This window comes from Danio rerio, chromosome 10 (genome assembly GCF_052040795.2).
Source record: "Danio rerio strain M-AB ecotype USA chromosome 10, GRCz13ab, whole genome shotgun sequence".
Taxonomy (NCBI): domain Eukaryota; kingdom Metazoa; phylum Chordata; class Actinopteri; order Cypriniformes; family Danionidae; genus Danio; species Danio rerio.
The window spans coordinates 8,004,793-8,019,072 of record NC_141030.1 but is presented as its reverse complement, the minus strand read 5'-3'; the positions used below and the strand labels follow the sequence as shown (position 1 = coordinate 8,019,072).

The following is a 14,280-nucleotide window of genomic DNA, read 5'->3' as shown; positions in this document are numbered from 1 at the left end:
TTGTTTACCTTAAAGCTTTGCGTGTGCACATGAAACAGCCCATGGGCACACACACATATCATGAACATCTCGACATGCGAAAGTGTTTCTCAATATGTTTTCATCGAAGTTGTTCACAATACTGATCCATCCACAGAGTTTGTGATGTAGTCAAATGTTTACAAACACAAGCGCAGACGTTTAGAGGTCATTTCTGGTTAATGATGTCAGAATTTACCGGTATTTTGGAATGGATGTGTGAATGCTCTTTTCCGGAAAAATTCCGTAACGTCCTCGCCTGTGTGAACAGCACTTTTTTGAATATACCGGTAAAGTCGTTCCAGAAATTTTCTGGATATTTACCAGTATCACTGTGTGAAAGGGGCTAACGTTAATGGTTACAGGTTTTCAGCTATCAAATATCTCTGTCATATGGATGGCATGGCTGACAGACTTGGGAACAGAATGTTTTGCTTGTTATTGAAATATTTGAATGTTTTGAAATATTTGAATTGTTTGTTGTTTGTTGTTTGGTTGTTGTACAACAGTTTGAACTGTATTGCAATCTTCTTTAATGTTCAACAGAAGAAAGAAACTGATAAATGTTTGGAACCATTTGACGGAGAGTAAGTAAGAGTAAATTTTCATTTTTGGCTGAACTATCCCTTTAAGTCGTCAACCTGACATCGTTGGACAAGGACTGCAATTCCAGAGCTGAAACAAAAGATTCAATTTTAATAAAAGGTGCTGTAAGTAAGTTTTTTGACTCTTCTAAAGCATACAAATACCATAATATGTTTGCAGATATTTAAGAAACGTAACAAGTGAACATAATTGTTTACCTAAAAAAACAATGCTAACGTCAAATATCCTGCTTTGAAAAAAAAAATTTTTCCATGCCAGAGCGCTGTATTTGTTTTGGTAATTTTAACTTGCCCAATGCCAATTTAGCCAATTATATTTCAGAACCCTACGATACTAGCTGGAAAACTGCTTATTTCATTCATTCAGAAAGGCTCTAAAAGCAAGCGTATGCGACAGGTCTGCGACAGTAATGCGACCTCTTGTGGACAGTAACATACTCCAAAATGAGACCGTTTCAGAGATCCACATGAGGTGGTTTTTAAATTAGCAAATAATATAAATATTACGAGCGTAAACATTAGGTAAGCATGTTACATTGTATCTGCGTGTCCTAACAACATTATTTGTGACGATATTTGCAGTGATAAGCAATTTGGCTGTTTTGTACCAGATACAAAACAGAAACATGACAGAAATTTAAACACAGCCATTCAAAAGCATAGACTATGCACTCACTCACCAAATGGCATGGTTTATAATCTATTTAACATATATTAACCCTCTTTAACATTATAAAATGTACATGCTGAATCACTGATATGCGTTTAGTTCTAAAGTTAAATTTCAAAGGGTTTATTTTATTTTTTAAGATCTGAGCTAAACTTTCTGCTGATGCTTTCAGTATATGGCAATAAATGTCATGTAAATTGGCATTCAAACTCACATTGTTAGCATTTAACACTGAATAAAGCACTTGAGGTTTACCTGAGGTGATCATTGTCTTAGTTTTCTGTTGGTCACCTGTGAGAAATAGAAACTGTTTCTAATATATCAATTCAAACACGGTTTAAATCACTCGCTACTGTCCTCAATCTGGCAACCTGCGCTTGCGTTTGTTTTGATCCTGGAGTTTTTTTTATTGCATTATAACACAATTACAATAAGGAAAAATTCGATTAACAACTTTCATCTACATTTATCTAGATCTACATTTTAACAGAGCACAAATAATCAAATCAATAAGATAATACAAATAAACAAACTTAAACCATAGACACACAAACACAACTAAAAGAAAGAAAGAAAGAAAGAAAGAAAGAAAGAAAGAAAGAAAGAAAGAAAGAAAGAAAGAAAGAAAGAAAGAAAGAAAGAAATTTACACCGGGTCTACAAACTTAAAAGTAGGCCTATTTTTCCACATTTTAATTTCAGCAACTTTAAATTTTTACAGTATAACCAAAATGTATTTTGGAAAACCAAAAACAGTGGTTTTGTTTTAAAACACTTGCAATTATGAATATAAATTTTCTCCAAAATTAGAATATTGTTCAATACAAATTGAATATTCACATCTTTCCCTAATACACCAAATAAAATTTCATTTTTAGAAAATAGGGAGGACAACTTGAGAGAAACCTTTAACCACTCGAATGAATCAAACCAAAATGTTCTGTTATAAACATTAAAAAAAAATAAATGTGCAGTAGTTTCAATGTCAACCTCACAAAATGTACAATTGTTATGATCAAAATTAAAACTATGTCTAAGAAACTCTGAAGATGGGTAAATATCATTGAATATTTTAAAATGCACTTCTTAAGCTTTTGTTCTTAATTCGATAATAGCTCTTGTAAAAAGAAAATATGCATTATTTCTACTAGCCTGTATTGAAAATTTATTTTGGGTTAATATTGATCTTATTTTTTTATAGGTATTTCACCCTGAATAAAATCTTGTTCATTTTTTTAAACAAATAAGGCAGATGAAATGTGTCATTATATTGGTAACCACATTACTAACCATCATTAAATGCCTTCGGGAAAGATTTCAATACCCTAGTGCAGGGGTGCTCAATCCTGTTCCTGGAGATCTACCTTCCTGTACAGTTTAGCTCCTACCCTGATCAAACCCACCTGAACCAATTATTTAGGACCTGAAATCCACTTGATAATTACAGACAGGTGTGTTTGATAAGGGTTGCAAATTAAATTTGCAGGAAGGTAGATCTCCAGGAACAGGATTGGCCACCCCTGCCTAGTGTATTGCTTACATTGCTTATTTCTCACAAAAAAATCTATGACTGAGAACCTCACCCTCTTTGTCTAATAGATGGACAACCGACCAAATACCTCTTTCCCATGAGTAAATATTCATTTTGGGTTGAACTTCTCCTTTAAAGTAGTTCTGAAGACCAAAGAGGAATTCAGACCATCAATGTGTACCTTTAAAGTATAAAGTTGGTGTACTCAATACGATACTAAAACAAAGGCAACAAAAACTACATATAAATCTATCAATACCGGTCTTAACATATTTATAGATAAAATACCCAGCTACAGATAAATAACCGCTGGTGGTAGTATTAGTGTTTGAGGCCTGAATTTGTCTCTGTCAGAGCGCTAGATGGCAGCGTTACATCCTCAAACCCACAGCTGAACCTCCTGCTGCCGATGGAGAAGAAGCGCCTGAATATCTTCATTCCTGCTCATGTCAGGCGGCCAGTCAACTTGACAACCAAAAGAAATACACCGAAGGACCAAGCAAACATCTCCTACAGTTATTTTATCGCTTTGCTGCGAAACAACCGCCACATCTCGCCGTATCATGCATCACATAGAAGTGTCAATCCCGTCTTTTCGGTCGGAGGGCAGTACCGTGGAGAAGGGCTACACGGTGAGTTTAAGATCTGTTTTCAACACCCAGCAGGAGTAAACACGTACGCGTTTATTGAAATTTACCATAACAAACATTGCATTTCACCTTAGCGGATAATAATTAACGTCGAGGCGTAGACTTTTTATTGGCGGTGTCTCAAAACCTAGTGAGCTCACTACTTAGAGCGTGTTTGGGCGCGTTTAAACGGGGTTCTGTCATTCAGCCCCGCCTATGATGCACAAACACGATGTTTGGGGTTTTGAATTAAAACATTTAAAGTCCATTCATCCTGGTATCTGCAAGCTTAGTGAGGCAGACTGTGCGGTTGTGTTTACAATAAATCATGCATTTGTCCCCGCAGGTTTTTAAGATCGAGGTGCTCATGTGTGGCAGACAGCATACTGTTGAGAAACGATACAGTGAATTTCACGCGCTTCATAAAATGGTAAGCATGCGCGAAACTTCGAATAATACAATATATACTTCAGTACTTTATGTAATAAGGTGTAAGCCATAATGTAATCGAGTAATTAGAATAAACTGTGAATGTTCATTGTGTAAACTAATCGTTTGCTGTTGCAATCTCAGAAGTTTGCCATGACTTCTGCACTCACAAAATATACTTTATTCTTTAATATGCTTGTACAACACAACAATATAATGCTTTCAGCTTTTATTAATGGAGTCCATTTGAAGCAGTTAACACAAAGTGCTTTACATGTCATTCAAAATAATTTATACATAAATATTTGTCCACTAATCAATTGGAAAAAAATATATAAAATAAATTAAAAATAAAAATAAACTAAGAATAAAACTATATAATTTCTATACACTGTTAATGACAAATTCGGGGATGTTTTCATTAATATAATGTAGTAAGATAACACGGGGAGTTTTTATTCAGGACATATTTTAAAGGAAATATTTGAAAAGGTGCCTCCTGGAGACTTTTACAATATTCATCATTTATTAATTTGAAAGAACTCGAATGACTTATTGTTATCTGTATATTTTGTATAATGCATGTTTGTTACGAAACAGTTATAAAATATAATATTCCAAATAAAGAGAGAACAATGTTTTGAATAACGATTGGTGAGTTTGATGGCGAGATGCTATACTAAATTGTTGAGGAAGCAGTGATGAGTGAGTCAAATCTTCTGGGTCATTCAGCTCATTCTGAAGATCTAAAGTTTAAGATTAAAATATACAAATATTAACATTGAAGGTGCTTTTAAAATAAATAAATCAGTAATTGAGGTCTTTTAATCATGAGTGCGTTACATGCAGTGGTCAGCCGATATACTACTTAACACAACCATGACACAAAATAAATCACTGTTTATGATATTATGAATGACTGCTTATGTATTGTTTTATGTAATATTTAAAATAGCCAAGTGGCTACAAGAATTGAATAATGGTTGTCCGAGCTGTTCATCAACTGACGCCCTTTTGGTTACGAGACAATAAAAAAAAAAGTTCAGTACACAAATAAATCTGTCTCTGAAAAAATGAGCAGTATTATTTCAAAAGGTATTAGTATAATGAAGTTTTAAAAAGCACTTTGTTTTTGCATTCATGCTCACAAGATTTTCTTTGTAGATATTATAAAAAGTCACTTTTTAATGCAAAGATTATGAAAAAAGTATGGTAACAATAAGGATGTATTAGTTCCTTTTAGTTAATGTATTTACAAACATGAACAAACAATAAACAGTACTAACATGATTAGTTTTTGCTCTAAAGTAGATATGCATTTTGTATGTTTAATGATAGAAAAACTAACTAGACTATCATCCCAGAAAACATCTGGAGTAAGTAAAATTGGACGCATGTGAAAAATAACGGGTCAAAAAACATCATACTGCAATTGAGCCAAAGTAGAAAAAGTCAGCCAAATTCGCAAAGAAAGTTCTTTATTTAGGGCTGTAAAACCACCGCTTGTATAAATACATTAATATATATAGAGTTGGTACATAAAATATTTAGATTCCCTTATTTTTTTTTCACTCTTTGGTGTATTGCAATTATTTGGTCAAATCATTTTTAATGGGGTTTTCCCCCCATTAATGTACACACATCACCCCATATTGACAGAAAAATTGTTCAGAATTGTTGACATTTTTGCAGATTTATTAAAAAAGAAAACCTGAAATATCAGATCCTAAATATTCAGACCCTTTGCTCAGTATTTAGTTGAAGCACCTTTTGATCTAATACAGCCGTGAGTCTTTTGGAAAAGATCCATCTAGTTTTTCACACCTGGATTTGGGGATCCTCTGCAATATTTTTTTGTTCATTTCAATTCATCTTTATTTTTGTTGGGCTCTTACAATGTAGATTGTGTCAGAGCAGCTAAACAGAAGTTCAAGTTAATTGCAACTGAAACCGTGTCAGTCCAGTTTTCAAAGTTTGAGTTCAGTTTAGTTCAATTCAGTGTGGTTTAATTTTCACTGCTCAAGTCTAAACAATGAAGAACAAATCCTTCAATGTATATTTAAGTCCGATAGAGGAATAATGTTATACAATATATGTAATGAAATCATTAAGTTCTCCAGGGCTAAAACTACAATCTAAATTCAGACCAGTATTTATTTTTGTTCCAATCAAAATTAAATGGAAAGCTGTTTCTTCTGAAAGACAGCAGAACAATCAACATAGTTTTATTAACAGTGTACGAAACAATACAAAAATGCTTTTTTTCTTTGACTTCTTCTGTTTCCATTTTAAGATGTATTTAATCTAAATTAATGTAATAATAATGGATATAATAATTGATTTTATTCACATTAGTGTTGATGATGACAAATTATATACTGAGAGAAAATGTTGGTTCATTGGTAATTCACAAAACCAGATGTGTTGACCCAGTGAGACTCTGGGTCATTCCAGTGAAGTGCAAATATATATTATTACTGTGCATATTTCACAGAGGAATTTTGGAATGTGAGCAACAGCATGTATTTGATGAAAAAAACAGGGTTTCTCAAGTAGTTCCTTGGGGAAAATCTGCAAACAAGTTTTCAGCATAATTTCTCTATCACCAGCTCACTTGTGTTAGTTTGTACTTTTTATTGAAAGTATGTGTTCAGAAATAATAATGTTGACTATTGCATGCTGCAGATACAGAACATCAAGACACATGATTGTTTATACTGTGAAAAGAGGATTTTTGGCTTTGATTGTCATATAAAGGGAACATTTAAGCAGTTTGTAGCTTTGGCAAAGTTTAGAAATTCCATTTGAAAGCACATTCTTGCCTTTTACGTAAACTCTTGGGACACCGTCTGGCCAGTTTATGACAATATTTTTTTCTTTTCCACTTTTATAGCTTAAAAAGATAATAAAACCTCCAGAAATCCCTTCAAAACATGTGAGGAACTGGGTTCCCAAGGTTCTTGAGCAGAGGAGACAGGGACTCGAACTCTACCTTCAGGTATTGATTTATATACAGAATGAATTAAATCACAGGCTTTTTAATGTGTTCTGGAATAAGCATTTGATTTGTGTGCCTAGACTATAATCATGGAAAATGAGGTTCTTCCAAAGATATTCCTGGATTTCCTCAATATCCGCCATTTCCCATCTCTGCCAAAAACTGAAAGTTGTGGGTAAGGCTTTATAGAGTGTAATTGTCTGAAGTATAGGCCTTAGAAAGCAGACTTATAAAAGGAAAAGATTGAAGTAATTGTTTTTCTTCCTGTTTAGATCATTTGAAACAGAATCGGATGAATCAAGGTATGTTTGCTCTTTATCTGCTCAGAAAAATGAACAAAAAAACAACAACTACAGAGTGTATTGACCTTATTCTCAAATGCGGAAGTGCGCCTGTTTTCGCGATTGTCTTAGAACTTCCGTTTCAGTCGCCTATGGGAGAAATGACAAGGAATAATAAACGGCAAAAAACGGTCAAACTACTTGCTCTACAAACAAATGTTTGCATGACTATACAGACCAAGTAGAATAATACAACAAGGAAATATCAGTTTGCAACATCAAACAACGAAACGAGCAGTTTTTAATGTCTAAAAATGAATGGAAGTGAATGAGACCGGAAGTCTCGAGCCAAAAAGATTCAAATGGCAGCGCCCGCTCGTCTGCGGAGAATAAGGTCAATAAAGTGCTCTTATAAAAATGTTTTTGAGAAGTTATTGTGCTGGCTGGGAAGTGGCACCACCCACGTGATGAATTTCACAGTCTGTGTTTTTAACACTGTCATCAGAAACTGGACTAGTTTGTGACTCATTCTGTTATTTCGTTCTGACCTTTCCTCTCTGAATCCTACAGTAAACTGACACATCAACCAGCACTTCTCTACCAGAGGGATCCATATCTGCTTCCTGCCTCAAATGGTACACTTTTTGTTTTTCCTTTCTTCTCTTAAAAAATCAAAAGATATGAAGAAAAGTCAGTTACACGTTCTTTTAGCTCACAATTCACTGTATTAACAAACCATTAACTAACATTACTGGCTTAATAAACTGTTAGTTAGCTCTTTATTAATAGTTAGTATGGTAGAAGTTGGGTTTTGGGTAAGATTAGGCATGCAGAATAAGATCATAATAGCATTAATTGCATGCTATAGCATTAATAGCATGAATTGCGACCTAAACTAAAGTGTTATCGAAAAGTCTAGGCATTTATGTTTGCTTCACTGATATTTTGGAATGACAGATGAATAATAAAGATATTTTGGCAATACTTTACAATAAGGTTGTATTAGATAATGCATTTACTTATATAAAAAATAATAAACAATACATTTAGTACAGCATTTGTTCTTGTTAGTAAACTTAAAGTAATGAAAATACAGTTGTTCATTGTTAGTTTGTTAACTCATGTTATTAATGCATTAGTAAATGTTAAACTGTGATTAATAAATGCTATACAACTATTGTATATAGTTAGTTCATGTAAATAAATATATCTCATGAAATCTTACTGTAAATTGTGACTGATATTTTACTGAAGGGGTCATATTATTCAAGTAATATAATACACATGTAATACATTTGTCTCAGAGTGCATGTCTGTGACATTTCAGCTCAAAATACTTCACAGATAATTTATTATGGTGTTCTTTTTTTATATGACAGTTTTTATGTGGTTCCTTAAAGGTTCAGGACACCCTGGAGAACTTTTTTTTTTATATTAACAGATTTGTGTGTGTTGAGCATCAGTTAAGACAATGTTAGCACCTGTCAGCTTTAATTGTGGGGAAAACTGGGCTTTTGTCAGCTAATTTCAGCTTCCGGGTTTAAAATGATTTTTGGAGCGGGATCAAAATCGGCGACGTAGCGCAGAACTGCAAGTGCAATGATGACGCGTCGGTTTCTCATTATTATTCATAGCGGAGTTTCCTTATCCTATGAGAAGAGCCGGCTGCTTAATTATTCATGAGACCTGCCAGAGTCAAGCCCGAGCTGTGAGACATGGACCCACGGCACACAGTATTTAGCCGTTCATAAAGGCTCATATGTGTTTGTTTCCATGATCCACGGGGTTTGTTGCATGTTTTCCCTCGCGATCTTGTCAGGGCCGATCATACAGCAAAGCTGTGTGTGTGTTGCTAGCATTTTTGTCGGGAGAGCAGCACGAGAATTAGAGAATGGCGGACGCTGTCTTTTATCAGGAGTTCGTTCACATTCAGACACATCACTGTGCTGCTGTGTTTGCCTAAATCCTCTAGATTACCAGCAGGGCTAATGGCTAAAATAGACAGGTCAGGAGACCTGCTGCACTGAGTCTGCTGGATACGGGGATTGAGGGAGAAGTTCTCATTTATAGTGTTTACATGAACACACTTCTCTTTATAATGATATAAATTGTAGTTATGTGTATATGAAATTACAAATAACAAATGTAGCAGGGCATTAAATTACTGTTCCTTTCTTTGCATTTTAACTTTGTAAACTATAAACTCATGCGTCTCCTCACGGTTTGTCTCATTTTGTGATCTAACTGACAACAACAGTTGTTCGCTCACGTTCTCCCCTGCTGGCCACGCCCACTCCTGCCCGATGCTCGCGGAGCTCCACGCCCATTAATCATGCATCTTTTGAAAAAATTCTGAAGTAGACTTGAACCGAAAGTGGGGGGTGTCATGGCCCTTTAAATGCGAATGAGCCACAGCTCCCTGCCCCCTTTTTAGAAGTGGGTGGGGCCATTACATCTGATATTCTGGCAACAGCAAACAAAATATCTGCAGGTGTTTCACAAGTCTGTCTGTTTAATCTCAGGATATTGTCAGGATATAATTTTTTCTGAGTACATAAACAGGAAGTGCACATCCAAAAAATGAAAGCTGTGAGGTGTGTGTGTGTTGCTTTATAACTTTGCAGATTTGTTTTATTGCGCAAACATAAACATTACATACTAAAAGAAGCTGAAAGTGTAAGAATCATAAGCAAACTCCTGTAAACATGTTAAACAATCTTATGCATGATATAAAAAAATAAGTATACTTCAAAATTTCTTGAATATGTTACACATTTTGAACTAATAATCAAACATTTTTGGATAAATGTTTTAATACATGTTAAGGCTAATTGACAATAACATTCTGTTTGTTTTTGCCAGAATATTAAAAATGTATTGGCCCCACCCACTTTTGAAAAGGAGGCAGGGAGCTGCAGCTCATGTGCATTTAAAGGGCCATGACACCCCCCACTTTCGGTTAAAGTCTACTTCAGAATTTTTTCAAAAGATGCATGATTAATGGGCGTGGAGCTCCGCGAGCATAGGGCAGGAGTGGGCGTGGCCAGCAGGGGAAAAGGGGAGCGAACAACTGTTGTTGTCAGTTAGCTCACAAAATGAGACAAACCGTGAGGAGACGCATGAGTTTATAGTTTACAATGTTAAAATGCAAAAAAATAAACAGTAATTTAATGCCCTGCTACATTTGTTTTTCGTAATTCCATATACACATAACCTCAATTTATATCATTATAAAGATAAGTGTGTTCATGTAAACACTATAAATGAGGATTCTCCCTCGATCCCCGGGTCTATTATAGATCTGAATGCAGACTCAGTGCAGCAGGTCTCCTGACCTGTCTATTTTAACCATTAGCCCTGCTGGTAATATAGAGGATTTAGGCAAACACAGCAGCACGGCGATGTGTCTGAATGTGAACGAACTCCTGATAAAAGACAGCGTCCGCCATTCTTTAATTCGCGTGCTGCTCTCCCGACAAAAATGCTTGCAGCACACAGACAGCTTTGCTGTATGATCGGCCCTGACAAGATCGAGGGGATAAAACATGCAACAAACCCCGTGGATCATGGAAACAAACACATACGAGCCTTCATGAACGGCTACTGCGTTCCGTTGGTCTGTGTCTCACAGCTTGCTTGAAACTGGCAGGAATGCGGAATGCACGTGCTCTCATGAATAATTAAGCAGCCGGCTCTTCTCATAGGATAAGAAAACTCTGCTATGAATAATAATGAGAAATCGACGCGTCATCATTGCACTTGCAGTACTGCGCTACGTCGCCGATTTTGATCCCTCCCCAAAAAACTGTCATTTAAAGAACGCTAATAAATTATCTGTAAAGTATTTTGATAATATGACCCCTTCAATAAAATATCAGTCATATTTTACAATGTTTTATGAGTTATTGTACTGTATACATCAATGACATTTCTCCAATAGATTAACTTAAATTATTGTTAATTTATGTAATGCCCAATGTCATGTTACTTAATGTTAATTTATAAATGCATTAAAATACAATTTAAATATAAAATATAGATCAATAGTTAACATATTATAAAATATAAAGCTGTATCACACTTGTATGGAATTCACGTTTGAAATGAGTGAATGATTTGTGAAAGAGACTTGAACACAGGAAGTATTGTTTAGAATCAGTCAGACGTGTCACTGTAAGTCTCAGATGACTCATTCACTCTCTGAATCACAGGTTATTACATCTGAACTGAACTGACCTGTAAACTTCAACCAGTCAAATTACCATTCAGTTGCCACTATGTAGCATAGGCTTTTATTATAATAGTATTTCACCAAAATACATCATGCAAACACATCTATTATTAACAAAGCCTATGTTTTTTTCCTTCTTCTTAAAATACATTTAATGAATGTTTTACTTTTTTAAATTTACAGATACATTTTCCAATATGGTTATCGAAGGTGTGATACGTGGAATATTTTACCCAGATTTCCAGCCGAGGTAGATCTCAGCACTACAAACAACATCACGGATTAAAAAAGGGATTCAACACTAACTCTCACAGCACCAGTTTAACAGACTCACTCAATGCAGCCTTAAGAGTGTAGTTTGGTATCAACACTCCTTGAGATTTTGCTTTGTTAAATCCAAATTTAGTTGTACGCATTCAAATCACTTATCAAATCAAGGTCTCATTTAATATAGCAGAAGTACCTCCGCATATGTTTGCACTTCTCTCCTGTGTCATATATTGAGGTCAGATGGATATCTGATCTCCTCTGACTGCATTTCTGCAGATTAGCTAAACTATAAGTGTTGGAAGAGCCTTGAACATTTTCATTATGTTATTGAATTATTGCATAAACGTTATTTTCTTTATTCGTTGTTGAGGTTTTCATTATCAACTACCAGCCTTTGCTTATAAACAGCAAAAGGGAAGTAATGGATGAACCGAACCAGTGTAAATCCGGTGTGCATGTCTTGTATCATGCTGCTTCTTAAAACTGTGAAGATAAAACGTTAAAAGTAACTTTAAACATTACTTCAATCAAAATATAGTCTATTCATTCTCATGCCATTCCAACCCAATAAGACGTTTGATCATCTTAACATGTATGAAAATGTTTGAATGAATCTCCTGTCCTAACATTTAAATTCTGATTTTGACAGTCCAGAAAAAAAGCATGAAAATAATCTGTTTGACTCCAGTTGTTAACTACAGCTTTTTGAATCAGTCTAAATACTTTGAGCATTCACTGAACAAATAACTTGACTTCCAATATCTGATGCACATTTGATAGAGGATAATGACATTGTACACAGTGCAGCACTTCTGGGTCTAGTTGTATTATGAGTGTGTAAACACAACACTGAAGCATAGCAAGGTGTACAGCAGATTCATTTTGATTTGGGTCTTAATATAATATAATATAATATAATACAGGGCTCGAAATTGCGACCATTTTGGACACACATGCGCGGATTTGGGAGACATTCACGCAGAATGCATCTCTAAGCTCTTTGTCTGCACTTGAAACGCGAAACGCAGCGCTCGGGAATGGTTTAAAACAGTTGTCATGTCAACTTGCAGTAAACAAATCTAAGTCCCTAATGCTTGGCCCGCCTTCGCGCTCTTCTTATTGGCCCACCACTGCTCTAGCACTGAACGTGAATGATTGGTTAGTATCAGCTGTCAATCACTCAGCGCCTTCTGGCTTCGGATAACAGAGAGCTACTACCGCGAAAAACTGTAAAGCGCTGAATATGAGTATAACATAACACTTGACAGATTTTGTTTTAGAAACCATGGCATCTACAGTTTCAAATAATGACACATCTTACTAGTTATACCGTTAACACGTTAATTCAAGCAGTGCGTGCAGGGACGGTGAGCGCTCCGTGTATGCTTTGGTCACTCAGTTATGTTATAAAAATCTATTTTCTTGTGATGACGGGATTTTGTTGAGACATATTTTCCTCAAGCTTGCATATAACGTTATATATGAATTTTTTTTGCTTGTTAGTTTGATTAGTGTTGATTTCAAATACAACCAATATGTTTGTATAAAACTTGTAGTAACGGTGGGTGCGACTAAATTTTGGCTGATGCGCCTAAATTTTTAAAGTTAGGAGCACCGGTGCTACCAAGCAAAAAGGTTAATTTCGAGCCCTGTAATATAATATATGAATATCAATTAATTATATCAATATTAAAGAACATTGGGTTACTTTGTCTCAAAATCCAAATCTGTGCGATGCAAACTTTTATATGTAAACTCGAAATGTTGATTTAAATGTCATAATTATGTGATATAAAACAGTAATGGGATGTTAAAATAGAGAAAAACTCTTAATTGTGATCAAGTCAAATTCATTCATTCATTTTCTTTTCGGCTTAGTCCCATATGTTTTTATGCAGCAGATGCCTTTCCAGCTGCAACCCATCACTGAAGAACACCCATACACTCTCATTCACACGCTACGGACCATTTAGCTTACCCAATTCACTTATAGCACATGTCTTTGGACTTGTGGGGGACACCGAAGCTCCCAGAGGAAACCCATGCGAACACGGGGAGAACATGCAAACTCCACACAGAAATGCCAACTGACCCAGCAACCTTCTTGCTGTAAGGCGACAGCACAACCTGCTGCGCCACCGCGTCACCCATTAAGTCAAATTGTGAGACATAAACATGCAGATTACAAGATATTGACTCAAACTTAAAAGGAAAAGTCAACTGTGAGATGTAAACTTGTAAAAAAAAAACTTAAACTAAATAATTTGATTGACAAGTCACATTTTAAATAGAAATTAGTGCTTGTAATAGTTAAGATTGTGAGACAAAATAGAACAAAAATTAAAACTTACATGTTTTATTTCATGGAAAAAACCTTGGTTTCATAATTTCACACAAATGTATCAGATATCTATGAGGGAGTGAAGATATTTAGTCAATGAATACTTATTTGTGGACTTTTAGCAAAGACAAAGCATAATCATTGATTCATAAATGATATAAAGCCACTGGAGTCCCATCCATTTCGATTTTCAATGTTTGGGAAACATTTGAGTTTCAGGAGAGGGAAAGATTTTTTTTGTTTGCTTATTTAACCCATTTGTGCCCAATTTTTTCTAC

The 14,280-nt window shown here is 35.1% G+C and overlaps 1 protein-coding gene across 1 annotated transcript; it reads left to right on the top strand.

Annotated features, from left to right (window-relative positions):
- Nucleotides 1-3,221: 3,221 nt before the first annotated feature.
- Nucleotides 3,222-12,017, top strand: snx24 (sorting nexin 24). The gene is given in 7 exon segments (NM_001033731.1): nucleotides 3,222-3,455; nucleotides 3,799-3,882; nucleotides 6,775-6,879; nucleotides 6,960-7,054; nucleotides 7,152-7,181; nucleotides 7,731-7,795; nucleotides 11,575-12,017. Coding segments are annotated over 7 exon segments (519 nt in total). The 5' UTR covers nucleotides 3,222-3,386; the 3' UTR covers nucleotides 11,646-12,017.
- Nucleotides 12,018-14,280: the final 2,263 nt, after the last annotated feature.